Source organism: Balaenoptera acutorostrata, chromosome 4 (genome assembly GCF_949987535.1).
Source record: "Balaenoptera acutorostrata chromosome 4, mBalAcu1.1, whole genome shotgun sequence".
NCBI lineage: Eukaryota > Metazoa > Chordata > Mammalia > Artiodactyla > Balaenopteridae > Balaenoptera > Balaenoptera acutorostrata.
Genome location: NC_080067.1, coordinates 79,995,301 through 80,011,510, shown reverse-complemented (window position 1 = coordinate 80,011,510; position 16,210 = coordinate 79,995,301). Strand labels below are relative to the sequence as shown.

At 35.5% G+C, this 16,210-nt stretch overlaps 1 protein-coding gene across 2 annotated transcripts in view; it reads right to left on the bottom strand.

Annotated features, from left to right (window-relative positions):
* Positions 1-16,210, bottom strand: part of OSBPL11 (oxysterol binding protein like 11) — a 110,080-nt gene that overhangs the window by 39,964 nt on the left and 53,906 nt on the right. For both annotated transcript variants that reach the window (XR_009008174.1, XM_007182785.3), the window contains exons 6-9: positions 15,525-15,726; positions 11,510-11,655; positions 5,840-5,980; positions 1,983-2,481 (exon numbers count right to left, since the gene is read on the bottom strand). Coding sequence is in view for 1 of the 2 variants with exons in the window: in XM_007182785.3 (XP_007182847.2) it covers positions 1,983-2,481; positions 5,840-5,980; positions 11,510-11,655; positions 15,525-15,726 (988 nt within the window). In the remaining variant the exon portion in view is untranslated. The remainder of the gene's footprint in view (positions 1-1,982; positions 2,482-5,839; positions 5,981-11,509; positions 11,656-15,524; positions 15,727-16,210) is intronic.

Below are 16,210 nucleotides of genomic sequence, written 5' to 3'. Positions count from 1 at the left end.
CTGTGTTCTTAATGTTCACAAATAAGGGCAAAAATTATGGTAAATATTTTAATATAGTCTATTTTTAGGATAAATAGACAGACTGAGATTCTAAAGTAGTCTACTTTACATAAAGCAACGCCAACTATTAATTTGTACTGCCCTTGACAGTTTTCACAATGGGCAACAATTAATATTGAGCCATTTGAAAAGGAACATGGCTCTGTATGTGATATATTTACATATAACGGGAGCTGTCAGAAGACATACATAACATACTTGGTTATATTTCAAGTATTTAATAACTGTCGATTAATTCTAAGTTGGAAAGGATATCACGTACTTTTCTAAAAACATTTGGCCTTATAAACTAGATTCATGATCTTTGATTTCTAGGAATATAATTAACATAAGTAATATTCACTATGGAATTTAACATCTAAGAAATATATAATCAGTTTCTACTGAATGGGAAAATAAGACTAGTTAGGATAACTGAGATTCAAAGTATTCTAAAACCTCATTTATCTGATAATTAAACAGAATTTTCCCCTACTTTTCAATAAAAACATGGCTGCTGACAGAAGCAAAATAAACTGTCAGAAGTTCCATTCTCTGATTTAATTTACTTTCTATTGAGAGTGTCAATAGCAATTTAATTTAAAAAAGGCAAATCCATGAATATATAACTAGCAAATCAAAAAATAACTATCATATACATCCTTCTCAATTAATGCGTGGTTAAGATATTAATGCTTTTCCTCATTTCTTGAGGTATTTCCTTTCTTGGAGCGGGAGAGGATACTATCACCAGATACTCTGTGTTTCATGAACTGGTAAGAGTAACTGTCCTCAGGGAGAGTGTGTCAAAGAATGAGGGTCTAAATCCGACTATGCCTTAACTTCTACGATCCTGGACACATCCCATCACCTCTAGGCTTCAGGTTTTTCATCTCTAAAGTAAGTAAACTGATTTGTGAAGAGCCTAGGGTTAATGTGATGCAGCTTATAGCTGGAGATAGCAAACTATTTTTTTAACTAATAAAATATCTTCTAATGTTATAAAAGTTTTGATTAGTTTGAAACATTTGGAAATTGGTAAGACTCACAACACAACAGGAGTTAAAGATGAGGAAAGCTTAAAAAGGGGATAATATATTTTCTTCAAGGCTAAAATAACACAATTTCAAAATGTTAGGGTCATAAGCTTAATTAGGCCATGCTTATACTGCAAGTTTATATTTAGAACAAATTTTCCTATGCACGAGAGTGTTCCTTAACATTAAAATGGCAGACCATTATATTTTCATTAACTCTGCGATGATTTCTGTGGAGATTTTTGTTGTTGTTGTTAATGTTTTTTCTAAACTTAGCCAAAAAATATTGTATTTCCTTAAATTGTTTTTTCATAATCATTTGCTGGAAGAGATATAAAGTTTGGCAATATATTTTAAAATATTCTATGAATATCTCCTATGAAATACAAAAGATATAGATATAGATTTACCTAGAAAATATTTCTTGAGTGCTGTTTATAATAACAAAAACATGTTTTAAAGCATTATCAATAACTTGGGAAAATGAATATTCAGTGCAAAAAAGGAGGACAAAAAACTACATAAAGAGAATCCTAATTTTATAAAACTAAAAGTATGAACATACACACATAGAAAAAATACAAAATACTAGCTAAATTTATCTCTCTCTGGATGAAGGGATTAGAGATACTTGTATTTTCTCCTTGATACTTTTCTAAGTTTTCTAAATTTTCTATAATAAAAATAATTTACATTTAAAATCAGAAAAAAAAGTAAAAAAAAGAATTTATATTTGTTGATAGATATGCCCCCTCCCCCCGCCACCAGTATTCTGAAACATACTAGGAATTGGGAAAAAAAGTAGTACACATAGCAGTTCAAATTTATAACTAATATTTCTCTAGCTTCCCCAAATTTAAGGTTATAGTTTGATATTAAAAATTGGAGAATAATTTTTCTACTTACCTTCCCCAACCATTGTCACACCTATCGACATGCCTAAGAATTTGCTCTTAGTCCAGACGTGCACATTTACACACATCTTCCTCTCGGCACATTCTGCATAAAATCCTGAGACTGGAGGATGATGGGAAACCTGCTCAGCAACAAATCTGACCATGTAACAGTCTGATCCCACCTGGCTCAAAGCCTCCTCTGACGGAGGAGCATGATTTGTGACAGCCTGGGTGGAAGAGCTGCTAATGACACTGGATGCTACCTCGCGCTTTGGCATCCTCCAGGAACAGTGAAACGTTTCTCCAATGATAGGATTGTATGGTTTCTTAGCAATGGCTCCCTTACGGCCTTCATGAAATGAGGTAAGGTAGTATTCAACAAAACGAATCATTCTGTCCTCAGCTGTAGCTCCATTAGAGATGGCTATAAACAGGTCTGGATGAGACATAAAGTCTGCATACATTTCCAACAGGGAACGCTTCTCTAGGATAAATGTAGGCAGCACCACCTAAAACAACAACAACAACAACAAATCAACCAGAGAGAGCAATACAAAAAAACAGTAATTAGTATCTTCAGAGAATTGAGGGGCTACTCTTTGTTGCGGTGCACAGGCTTCTCATTGCGGTGGCTTCTCTTGTGGCGGAGCATGGACTCTAGGCATGTGGGCTTCAGTAGTTGTGGCACGTGGGCTCAGCAGTTGTGGCTCACAGGCTCTAGAGCACAGGCTCAGTAGTTGTGGCACACGGGCTTTGTTGCTCCGTGGCATGTGCGATCTTCCCGGACCAGGGATCAAACCTGTGTCCCCTGCATTAACAGGGGGATTCTTAACCACTGCATCACCAGGGAAGTCCCTATAATATTACTTTTAAAAGAACAAAATAATGGGGAAAATGGCTATTACTTATTCACAACATGCAGCCCAGGACCATGGTTACCTTCTTGGTTGCTATAGTCCCAGCACCTAGCACAGTGTCTGGAATATAAGAGGGGCTTGCTAAACATCTGTTGTATCAGTGTCATTGTTAGACAGGAGGTATATGCGACTGCAATTTAGTCACCAGGTTCTTTAATGTTGCTCAAAAAGTACCATTCTTTTAAATGTTATATGGCTGTTCATAATTTGTGATCAGTTAATGCTAATGATTTTATATATAAATACAATATATATGTATTTCTTCAATTAACAATGCACAAATGTGGGGAAACGATATTAAATTCATTATTCATGTCAAGAGAGACTTTACCATCTGGATTATTATCACAGAACATTCTTTTCAAATGTTCTTATGCCTCATAAACCCCAACATTGTTCTTATGCCTTACAAACCTAAATCTACTAAGGGACAGCAAATACCATAATAACCAAATAAACTCCTTACCTGACTGCTCATTTTAACCTATTTTACAACTAATAGTCTTTTCTGAACCACTAATATAAAAAATATTTCTAGAATAAAAATGATACCCAGTTGAATACTAAGGTTAGATGAAAGATGAATGTTTAAATGGGTTTCTTTATTCCTAAAATGTCTGCTTCTTAGTAGGCTATTAATTCAATCAATTTACTTAAAAACCCTCCTATAATTACTATAAGTCTAAGTAAAGAAAGAAAAGTGTTTTTGATTTTGAAATGCTTCAAAGTGAATGCTAAAGGCAAAATGCTTTCTATATTTAAGTTGCATTTTCAGGTGAGTAACTCACTGGAATCAAACAACCTTTTAAATTTTTTTTTTTTTATTTCTTTCGTGTGAGGGCTTTCTCTAGTTGTGGCAAGTGGGGGCCACTCTTCATCGCGGTGCGGGGGCCGCTCTTCATCGCGGTGCGCGGGCCTTTCACTATCGCGGCCCCTCCCGTTGCGGGGCACAGGCTCCAGACGCGCAGGCTCAGTAGTTGTGGCTCACGGGCCCAGTTGCTCCGTGGCATGTGGGATCTTCCCAGACCAGGGCTCGAACCCGTGTCCCCTGCATTGGCAGGCAGATTCTCAACCACTGCACCACCAGGGAAGCCCCCAAACAACCTTTTAATTTACACTTCCACTACCTTCAAAAACCTCAATTTGAAATATACCTCGTGAAGTCAATTAGTGTGAAATCCCACACTAATGCAAAGTAGTGTCAACAGTAACTCAAAGTATGTAATTCCACAGTAGTAAATGTTTGACATACATAGGTTTTGAACCTTACTGGCTTTTTAAATCAACATCATGGATTAATTGTTAAAACAAATTAAGGCACACTAATTAGATAAACTGGGAATGGAGAAGATGGGCCTAAAATTAAAAACTACAGATCAGTGCTTCTCAAACTTTAATGTATATATACATATTACTGAAATGAAGATTCTGGTTCTCTAACTTCGAGATTGGGGGCTGAGATTATGCTTTTCTAACAAGTTCTCAGGTGATGGTGATGCTACTGATCTTCAGACCACACTTGTTTTCTTCTCTCAGTTTTATTAAGGCATAATTGACAAATAAAACTGTAAGATATTTAAAGTGTACACTGTAGTGATTTGATATACACATATATAGTGAAAGGACTCTATCAAATTAATTCAGGCCACACTTTTAAAGTAGCAAGGCTGTAGACCAGGGGTTTGCAAACTATGGCCTTTGGGCCAAATCTGGCATCCTGTTTGTGTAAATAAACTTTTGTTGAAATACATCCATGCCCATCCAACATATTATCTATGGCTGCTTTCACACTACAAAGGCTGAGTTGAGTACTGCTGATCCTTAAACAATACGGGTTTGAATTGCAGGTCCACTTATACATGGATTTTTTCCAATAAATATACAAAAATATACATGTAGAACATCATGTGCAAGACTTGTATTGAAGTGGATAGTCTATTCTTACACAGGCTTAAGGTGAGTAATATGTAATATAAAATGAATAATATGTTAGTTTTCTTACTGTTTTATAACCTCGCTTTCAAAGAATTACATTAAAGTACCGTACCTCTCTCACAATGAGAGAAAAACTGTGTATTATCACAGGTATGTGGGTTTTTTTTTAAAATGTAACAATGTTTCCAATATTGTTTCATGAATATGACTGCAATACTGTATGTCATAAAAATTTTATAACAATTCATTCATTAGTGTATAGGCTAGGCTACCATGAAGCTGATTATACTAGGCTACCATAAAGCAATCATATTGCTGCTTCTTCATTATCAATGCATGAATCATTATATCTGTAAATAAATATAAATTTTTTTCACATTATCTTTTCATTTTTGATGTCTAGTATATACTAGCAATACATATACATAGAAACAAAATTTGCATTAATTGAGTGTTTATGTTATTGGTAAGGCTTCCAGTCAACAACAGATTATTAGTAGTTAAGTTTTGGGGGAGTCAAAAATTATATGCAGATTTTCAACTACATGGGGGGTTGGCGCCCCTAACCCCTACATTGTTCAAGAGTCAAGTATAGTTCCAACAGCGATCTATGTCCACATAGCTAAAAATATCTACTATCTGGTCCTTTACAGAAAATGTTTGCTGATCTCTGTTATAGATTAATACCCAAAATGCACTATCCAAAATGGGAAGTAAGAATAAAGTAGAAGTATCAATGACTTTACTGGTTTTGTGGGATTATATCCTTTTCTTTAGATTTTCCAATTCTGTATCCCAATGGACCCCTTTTATTTTGTACAGGAACAAGACTATAGGTCTTTATTTGCCATATGACTTAATGCTGCACAAAAAACCTATCACATTTTTTATGAAAATAAATGCTGATCAAGAGACTAAGAAACCAACTCATAAAGGTTAAAAAGCCCTGACGTTAACAATCATAGGTATAGTCCTAATCTAATGATCTCCTTAGACTGTTTATCCCATTACTTACTCTTGTTAAGTCCATGCCCAGCTTGAGCTGTGATAAGAGATGTAGGATAACACTGCGTTGCTCTTCCACAGCTCCCAGGTCATCCTCCTTGTTGTCACAAGTATCCTCCACCTCATCATCTGCATTTATTTCTTCAGGTTCCTTGATGCAAAATAAAGCAAAAGTCTATTGTTACTAGCGCTTATTAATATCCATTAAGAATAAAAGTATAAACATCAGATGAAGACATTTATATTGGGCCTAAATGAATCTGAGAACAGACAAAAATCTTCCTGAAGATACAACTTCCATCACTTGGCCATGGAACAGATTTCCTTCAATGAACCCATTATCACTGACATTGAACATACTGTGGTTTTGTCATAAGTATCACACATAAAACACACATATTTTGTGAAAACAGGATTTTTCAGAAAGAGTGAAAATGTCTTACCTGAAACTTAGGCTCTGCAGGCTTTGACCACCTGCCAGGGGACCTTACCACTACCTATAAGTTAAGATGTTTTGAGAATTAAATATTTGCCCTATTTTTAAGCTAACACTATAAAAGTAAAATTTTAAAGTGACTGTACATGTCAAGTCTAACTTCTGTAATCTATATTTAGATATTCATGCATCTCTGGAGTTGTCAGGAAGAAACTTTGGGGATGAAGAGAATTCTAGGTGCAGGTATAGAAAGCTTGTAGTTGCTTATGCAGTCTTAATGCCACAAAATGTTCTCTGCATAGTTTTTCAATCAATAAAACAGCCCCCTGAAAAACCAAAAATGTTTACTCTCATCTCAATAGGGTCTTCGCTCCAAATAACTGGTTAAGAGAAACATAATTTCTTATTTCTATTTAAGCAACAAATAAAAGTTTCAAATCCCAAGATTCTATAATCTTATCAGATGTCACTTTCCATGTTTATGTGGGGATGGTGTCCCATCTCTCTCAGTGGTACCTCATTCCATTACCTTTGTGCAAGACAGCCTTCATGAGTTTATTATCTTTGGTATTGTATTAAGTTTTAAGTTATGAGGATTTTAAAAAGGAAATGATTCTGTTAATGTCTCTGCCTTTAACTTTCTCTTCCCATAACCAAACCCTATCAAACAAGACGCCCATCTGTTCTATGTAGCTAGGCAAAGAAAACCAATCCTAATCAGGCAAAAAATCAAGAACTTAATGTTCTCAAAATATTAAAAACAAAATACAAAACTTGGTGACACAGTTAAAGAATAATGGGTTTCTGGTCATTCTTTTGCCTTTGTTTTTCTCCTTTTTCTTCTCTCTCCTTCGAACAAAGAAATCTTTACTAGCTCAAATTCTGATAAGTCAATTAATGGTCTAGTTCCTTTCTTCAGAGACCAAACAGAACAACTGTGTATATCAGAATTATTTCTGTTTTTATGACCTTGAGGAAAGATCCCAAAGGCAAGTTCCTCAATTCCCCTTTTCAATGGCTAGTAAGTCTGTCAGGAACTCTTTCCTGTTTTCTACCCTAAGTCAGTTGCACAATATAGTTTAAGTATACCAGTGAATGTTTACTCATTATGAAACAGGGGAAAAACCGATCATCCCTCTTTCTATATATGAATTCCAAATATAACAATTTTTCATTTGAGAAATGTTGAGGGGAAAAAAACTAACAGATCTTAATTAAATAATGTTCTCCAACCTTCTGAAAGGTACTATTACATTTGAGGTCAGAACCTAGGACACAGATTAATAATGCAAATACAGCCTTAAACATTATTATACACAAAGTTATACACAAAGTTTACTTTGTGGTTTCCTCTAATGAAAATAATATTAAACTAAAGAGATAAAATATAATCTGGTATGGGTATGTATGTACACGTATAGCTGATTCACTTTGTTATAAAGCAGAAACTAACACACCATTGTAAAGCAATTATACTCCAATAAAGATGTTAAAAAAAAATCTCGTAGAAAAACTAAAAGAATACAGTTTTTGTTGTTTTTATAAAAATAGTCAAACCACTTACTAAAATAGAAAAAAAAGGAATTCTATTCACGATTAAATACTGATTCTAAAGCATGATGTGAATGGAAGAATTTGGAAGCTCTCTTTTCTTTTTGAAATGGCCCTTCTTAGAGACTGTCATGCCTTTCTTAAAGAAAAGCTTAAGGTTAGGGCTTCCCTGGTGGCGCAGTGGTTAAGAATCTGCCTGCCAATACAGGGGACACAGGTACAAGCCCTGGTCTGGGAAGATCCCACATGCCACGGAGCAACTAAACCCGTGTGCCACAACTACTGGACCTGCGCTCTAGAGCCCGCGAGCCACAACTAATGAGCCCACGTGCCACAGCTACTGAAGCCCGTTCCTAGAGCCTGTGCTCCGCAACAAAAGAAGCCACCGCGATGAGAAGCCCGCGCACCGCAACAAAGAGTAGCACCCGCTCGCCACAACTATAGAAAGCCCGCGTGCAGCAATGAAGACCCAATGCAGCAAAAAATAAATAAAATTTTTAAAAAAAATAAGGAAAGCTTAAGGTTAAAAAAAAAAATCATTACAAAAATTCAAATAAACATGCTCAAACATATAAAATCCCTAAAAACCCAGAATGGTTAGCAAATACAGTGGCAAGGCCTGTTGAATTTCTAGGAATTCATACTATTTGGAGATTGCATGGCAGAGGGAAACCCCAATATTCTGCAAAACTCATACTAATCCCATTTTTGTGTCTTCCTGATTTCTGACTTGGACACTAAGGAACTGTGGGCTTCATTCTAGCCTCACTGAGGTTTACCTCCTCTATCACTTGACAGCAAAATTTCCACTACTGTAATATATGTTTTGAGCTTGCACTGACACTCATATTCCAAAGAAGGCATATGTGAAAGTTTTGAAAACTTCCGGTCTTTTCTGGTATGCTTGAGTGGAGTCTAATGTCTTTTGTAATTAAAAAAAAAAAAAAATCTATGCACTTATTTTTTTCTATTTGCACTAGGTCATACACTTGGTCTACTCAACATTTCAAAAGATTTGGAAATTCAACGATCCTCTCCTCCCCACCTCTGTGCCCCATCTCTAACATATGCCTCTATCCTGACCTCCAACATGCTTTGTATTCTCATTTAGAAGTATGAAAATGTTGGAGTGTATGACCTATAGTTTATAACTTTTCACTTGTAAATTATATCTCTAGTCCTGATCTCTCTGCAAAGCTTTGGTTACATCATTTCCAGTTGCTTTTCATATACATTAACAATCATATGTCCTCTTCTCAAATAAAATTCAACATGTTCATAAACCATACTAAACCTTTTCTTTCAAAAAGCTCTTTCTTCCTAATTTTGCTAGCTTTGTGAATGGCGGCACAATTTTAATCATTTAGTCTCAAAAACTTGGAGTCAGCTTTGATCCAACCCTATATCCAGTCAATCACAAGCTCAACTGATTTTTCATTTGAGATGCACATTACCTATTCATTTGTCTTCATTTCTACTTCCACACTTTAATTCTATCCATACTTTAATTCCAAGTCATATCATATACCAATCTTTTAAAACATATCGCATCCCTCCCCATGCTCATGATCTCATTATGTATCACATTAAGACTAAATTCTTCTGCATGAGTTTTATGTTCCTTGGGGGCACAGTTTACACAGTCTTCTATGGAGCAGTGCTTGGGGGATTATCATTCCACATAGCATGCAACATGAATGGTCATCTGGATTTATAAAATCCAACAACCCTGGGGTCATTTTCCATAAACCAGGTACTCTGCTAAATTTATTTTATCTAAATAACAATCTTATAAGGTATTACTACCCTTGCTTTACAGATGAGGAAGCTAAGCATGGTTAATCAATTGGCCCACATGTTAGTAAATGACAGGACCTGGGTTCAAAATCATCAGGCAAGCCTTTTCTGCAATAAGTACACATGCCTTAGTATCCCTGCTTGTGTTACTCCCCCATCTTGAGATTCCCTTACTACTATTCTTCTCTTCAAACCTTGTCTCCTGTCAAAGCCCAATTTCAATTCCACTTTCTCTCCAAAGCATTCCTCATCCACTCTACTCATATACTTCTCTTCTTTCCCTGAATGCCCATATCCCAAGAATCTAAGTGATATCTATTAAGATGAAAAAAAATAAAAAATACTGCTTTATGTTATCATCTCATTGTTTCAGTATATATATGTTGTGACTCTAAATAGATTTTAAGTCTCTTCAGTGAAAGAACTGTCTTCTATTTTTGTGTCTCCTCTAATTCTTAACGTTGGACTTGTCACATATTAGCTAATTTAATGAATACTTACTAACTGCTTGACTCCACAGATGAATTAGTCAAAAAGCTATAGGAAAAAAAGGATTTTTTTTTCTTTCTTCTCCCCCACCCACCCTACTGCCACTGCCTGCCTCACTGAGTCAAGACCTTTGCCAGTTTTGGAAGTCCCTGTGTCATATGTTTCTCTTAAGAAGTAATTTGCTGTTATATAAATAACCATAAACCATGCATTACTCTTGACTCAGTAATTCTAGTTGGGAATATAACCTAAAGAAATAATCCAAATAAAGGGGAGAAAAAAAAATAAAGCAGTAGACAAAATGATATAGCATTATTTATAAGAACCAAAAATAACAAACAACCTAGACATTCAATAGCCTACTTCAACCTAAAAACTTTTATTATATAGGCCAGAATAACATATAAGAATACTTATGAGAAGTAGCAAGTAAAAAGAGCTTAAAACAAAACTATCTATGTAATTATGATAACCATAAATATAACAGATGTAAACTCAAAAGGCAAAAAACCAGTATGATTTGTTACAGTGGTGGAACTATGAATAGAAGAAAACACTGTTTAGCTTCTGAGAAATGTGGAATTAATATTACTTTATAAAAATATTAAACCCTAAGACTGTGTGCTATTTTAAGTAGACTAACACTTTTAAAAATTGGTTTGGTATAGTGCTTACTATCAACAAAACCTTAATGTTAAACTTTTAAACTTATGAACTTAATAGTAAACACCTAGTAAATAATGTTAAATTAAGAAATGTGAGAGGTAAATATCATGCAAATAATTTTCTATTAGAAAAGCGATTTTCCAGAAAAAGAAAAACATGCAAATTTCATTTTTTAAATGCATTTATATGAAGCAAAAGTAAACTAAAGGGCTTCCCTGGTGGCGCAGTGGTTGAGAATCCGCCTGCCAATGCAGAGGACACGGGTTCGAGCCCTGGTCTGGGAAGATCCCACATGCCGCAGAGCGGCTGGGTCCGTGAGCCACAATTACTGAGCCTGCGCATCTGGAACCTGTGCTCCACAACAAGAGAGGCCGCAATAGTGAGAGGCCTGCGCACCGCGATGAAGAGTGGCCCCCGCTTGCCACAACTAGAGAAAGCCCTCGCACAGAAACGAAGACCCAACACAGCCATAAATAAAAAATAAAAAAAAAATTAAAAAAAAAATCTATCTATAAAAAAAAAAAAAAAAAAAGTAAACTAAAACTAAAAAGGCCACATAATTTAACCTGGAAAACTATGTACAAGTTTTACACAATAGACCCCTTCCAAAGCCAGTGCAGTTTAAGGTAGAACGTCTAGAGTATGCTCTCATTATGTTGATTTGCATGTCCTGACAAAGAAAAGGTGCTTTTCAGTGATTCTTAATTTTTACTCCAAAACTCTATGTTCACATTACCTTACCCTTGCGAATAGTCCAGATTCTGCAACGCACTGCTCTTCTGGGACTGCCACTGGCTTACTCTGCTCAGTTGCAAAGGGCTGGTCAGCTCCATTTTTATAGTGGTTTGATAAAGGTATCTTTGGTTCTAACCACTCGATTGTCGTTCCTGATGAAGTAAGAGAAAACTTTCGCTGAAACTTGCTCATAATCTGGAAAGTTCAGCAAATGTGGATTTTATTAAACAATTTTCTTTTGAGCCTACAAGGCTAAAAGCAATTGAACCTGTTAAGAGGCTCTGCAAGACAGTGACTTTTATCTCATTAGCATGAGCATCACGATTGGGTATTTTACAACACAGCAACCTGCAACTTGAAATCAGATACCATTTAAATGAATCAACCCTGAATAGGACTAAACTCACTTCTTATGCAAATCTATGAATCACAAAGTGTATTCCTACCCTAACAGTTGATTTGCTGGCCTTTCTGCATGAACCCTGTCCCTCTAGTGATAAGAAGTATGCAGTTAGGCTAAAGGAAGTCACAATTACAGGAGAAACCTGGGACTGTGAAATGATAAAATCTGCTTCAATTTGGGGTTGAACCTTATTCGCAGTAGCAATTTTCTAACTAATCAAGATAACCCCCTTGATCTAATTTAAGAATTGCAAATACATGTCCATTATGTTTTTTCCAATCATATGAAAAAGCTCCATATACTTTTAAACTGAAAGGCTCTCCTACTGAATAAATAATAGCTGACCTAGTGAAAGACAGTGGTCACATTTAGAGACCTGTCATCTTCTCAATTAATGACTCAATGTCTCTTATTACCCTCAACTAGTTTAACAAAGTGGATTCTATGCCTAATCAATAATGGAAAATGTTCCATTTGATTTCAGAGGCTGATCTAGGTTTCACAGAAACTTGGTTATATAGTGCTACATTAAGGGATGCTCAGGCAACCACAGCAGAAAATAAAAGGAGTATGGAATTTACTTAGTCTATAACAAAATCCCAGACTTGAGTAGAGGAATAAATTACAAAGTACCTATCAGGCTACCAGAGCATCTTGCCTTGCCACTCAGTTCAGTTTCACTTGGCACTGGGGTTGGTGGGGGGGATTCATAATTAGGGGAATGCCCTGGATAAGTTCATGGGGTCTCTTCCAAAATTCCAAAGAAATGAAACCACTTTGTTCCTACCTTGAAATGTTTATTTTTAATGTCAATATCTAGATTTCCTTACTTCTCGAAATAAAATGCACACAAACACTAGACTTAAGAGATCTATTTTAAGAGATCACTCAACTGATAAACCATAACAAAACTCTTAATCAAACCAATCATTTGGTCTCAGGACCCTTCTACATCAATAATCACTGCTGTGCTTTTGTATAATATACATTAAGACCTCATGGGACTAAACACTAATTCTTATTCAGATTTCATTTCTTGGATCATTTCAAAATTTGAGTGGGAAGGTAATTCAGTTTTTTTTCTTCACAGTTTTATCTTCCTTCTCAACTGACAAGAATAAATTTCCACCTACTTAATTTGGAAAATATGGCAATTTACGGTGAGAAATACCAGTATTAGTTAATTCCCTCAAATACCCACAAATCTGTGCTCCAAAAAACAGTGATATGGGAGAATACCTTTTACTTTAGACAATTCTATAAAGTTTACAGTGTGTTTCACATTTTTAATTAAAAAAATACAAATTTATATTGGGCATGCTTCATTAATCAACAAAGCAATCATTTAAAAAATAAGACTTAATTTAAACTACACAAATGAAATTCTAAGAATTTAAAAAATTACATAGTATTTAATTAATCAAGTATTTATTTTTTTAACTGAAGTATAGTTGATTTACAATATTATATTAGTTTCAGGTGTACAGCATAGTGATTCAGTATTTTTATAGCTTATACTCCATTAAGAGTTATTATAAGATAATGGCTATAATTCCCTGTGCTATACAATATATCCTTGTTGGTTATCTATTTTACAAACACCTATCTTCAAACAACTATGAGGTAAAACAAAAATTAAAAAGAAAAAAAGAAAAGCCTGGTGGGGAATGTACTAATATATTCACGGGGGCAACTTCTGCTTGGTAAGATAATATGATTTTTCTTTCAATTGCATGGTAGTTTCTAAATTTTTTATAATGAGTGCTTTATAACAGGAGAAAATTTATATTGGACTACTTAGAATTCCTCTAAGACAACAGTCCATGCTCACAATGCACAATTTAGGCTTTTCTATCTCTTTGGAATGCCCTCTCCCCTACCTCCCACTCCTGAACTAATTGGTTTTATTAGCTTTTCTGTGCCTTTCCCAGACTTTTTTTCTACCAGAAGTATTAGTCCATTCACATGTTCTCCCACAGTACTTCGTTCCCATTGTAAGTGGCACTTTACATATTATAGTTAACTATTTACATGTTTCTTCCCCAAGTGGACCATGAGTTCCTTAAGTGGAACATACATAACTTATTGGCCTCTGTAATACTGCCCTGATCTATATCTACAATTGCCATTAGCTTGTTATTGTTAGCTTGAAATATTGAATTTAGGCACACACGAGGATGGGATTCATACCCTATCCATATCAAGATCTGACTTGGTAAACTTTTTCCTGCACAAAGTCTCAACATCTTCCGAAAATATCTTTCTTCCACAAGCAAGGGGAGTTCCTTGGATAAGAAAACAATGAGTATTGGGAAACACTAAGTTACTACTATTAATACAATGTGATGGGGGTGGGGGAGTTGGGGAGATGTTGTTAAAAGGGTACAAACTTGCAACTAGAAGATAAGTCCTGGAGATCTAATGCACAGCACAGAGAATGCAGTCAACAATACTATACTAAATATTTCAAAGTTGCTAAGAGACTAGATCCTAAATGTTCTCACTACAAAAAAGAAATGACAGGAAATTCCCTGGTGGTCCAGTGGTTAGAACTTGGCACTTGCACTGCCCAGCCCTGGGAAACTAAGGTCCCACAAGCTTCGCGACATGACCAAGGAAAAAAAGGAAGAAATAAATAACAATTATGCGATGTGATTAAGGCATTAGCTAACACTTTGGTGGTACACAAATATATAAATGTATTAAATCAACATTTTAAACTTACACAATGTTATATGTCAATTATATCTCAATTTTTAAAATGATGAGTTTATTCATCTCATTTAATAGAAAAACTCATTTTTTGTTATCCTATGCAATAACATTCTTTTCCCCAGTAAACTAATTTCAACAAATAGGTGCTCTCAAATACTAGATGTACCTCTTATTTTTCAAACTGAAAGGTGACTGATAGACTTTACTTTTTTTAGTAATTTATTTATTTATTTATTTTTGGCTGCGTTGGGTCTTCTTTGCTGTGCGCAGGCTTCTCATTGCGGTGGTTTCTCTTGTTGCAGAGCATGGGCTCTAGGCGTGCGGGCTTCAGTAGTTGTGTCTCGCAGGCTCTAGAGCGCAGGCTCAGTAGTTGTGGCACACAGGCTTAGCTGCTCCGCGGCATGTGGGATCTTCCCGGACCAGGGCTTGAACCCGTGTCCCCTGCATTGGCAGGTGGATTCTTAACCACTGTGCCACCAGGGAAGTTCTAGACTTTAATATATATATATCTCAATATGGAAATAATGAATAGTGGACTAAAGCAAAACTCAAGGAATCATTCCAACGTTTCTACTTTGATCGTCGAGAGAGAGTGATGCCACCAACTTTAACAGAAATATAGAAGACGTGAGTTTTGAGTTCAGTTTTTGACATGTTGAGTTTGAGGTTTCTAAAGGGATATGTAATTATATGAGACCTAAGATGGTTTTAGATTTGAAAAAGGACACAGTTAAAAAGACTCTGTATAACATTAGTGTGATAATTAAAAACCAAGAGGCTTGCTGGTTTTCTATTCGTTTCGTTTTGCTTAAGATTTTCTGGAGTAGAATTACAAAGAATATAGTTGGTCCTTTCCATGTTTTGACCTGCAATGTTAAGTCCTACCTTTAAGCAATAACTTACCTGAAGGCAATGAGCCCTTCTGATGTGATGCATGCTGCAACTGGAGAATATGAAAGCAGTCGTTTAAGCAGTTCATAGTTGCCATGGAAGTAGCCTTGAGCATTAAGAGATCCTGGTCCAAGGAACTAAGATGGCCGGAAGCAGGAAGGCATTCAATTCCTCTAATTAAGTCTCTTTGTTGTCCTTCAGCATGAGACATCATCTAAGGAAAACAACAATTCTGTGTGTCCCACTCATAATTTCTGTATAACATGTATACATACAGTTGCCATTTTAATTACAATATTCTGTATAACATGTAAACATATAGTTGCCATTTTTAGGGCACATTAGGCCTAGAAATCTATTTTCAATTTGTTTGGCTATTCTCAATAAGCATTTAATAGTGCTTCTCAAAAGATGGTAACTTTTGGGAGCTACACTTTTTCTTTGGCAGAAACAAAGATCAAAAGACTTCCACCTTTATATAAATTTCTTTAACAGTATACATTTATATAAGTAATCAGAAAGAACATTCCAGATCATTTTTAATAGCAGCATTAGATATTTCACTCCAAAGTAAAAATAATTCCCAGTCTGGGCTCTCAACCACTTTCTTCACAGCACATCTGGACAGGCTCAATTTGAACCTACAGTGAAATCATGATAGTTTACATGCTTCTGCTTTCCCAGTCTAACTTTCTGGT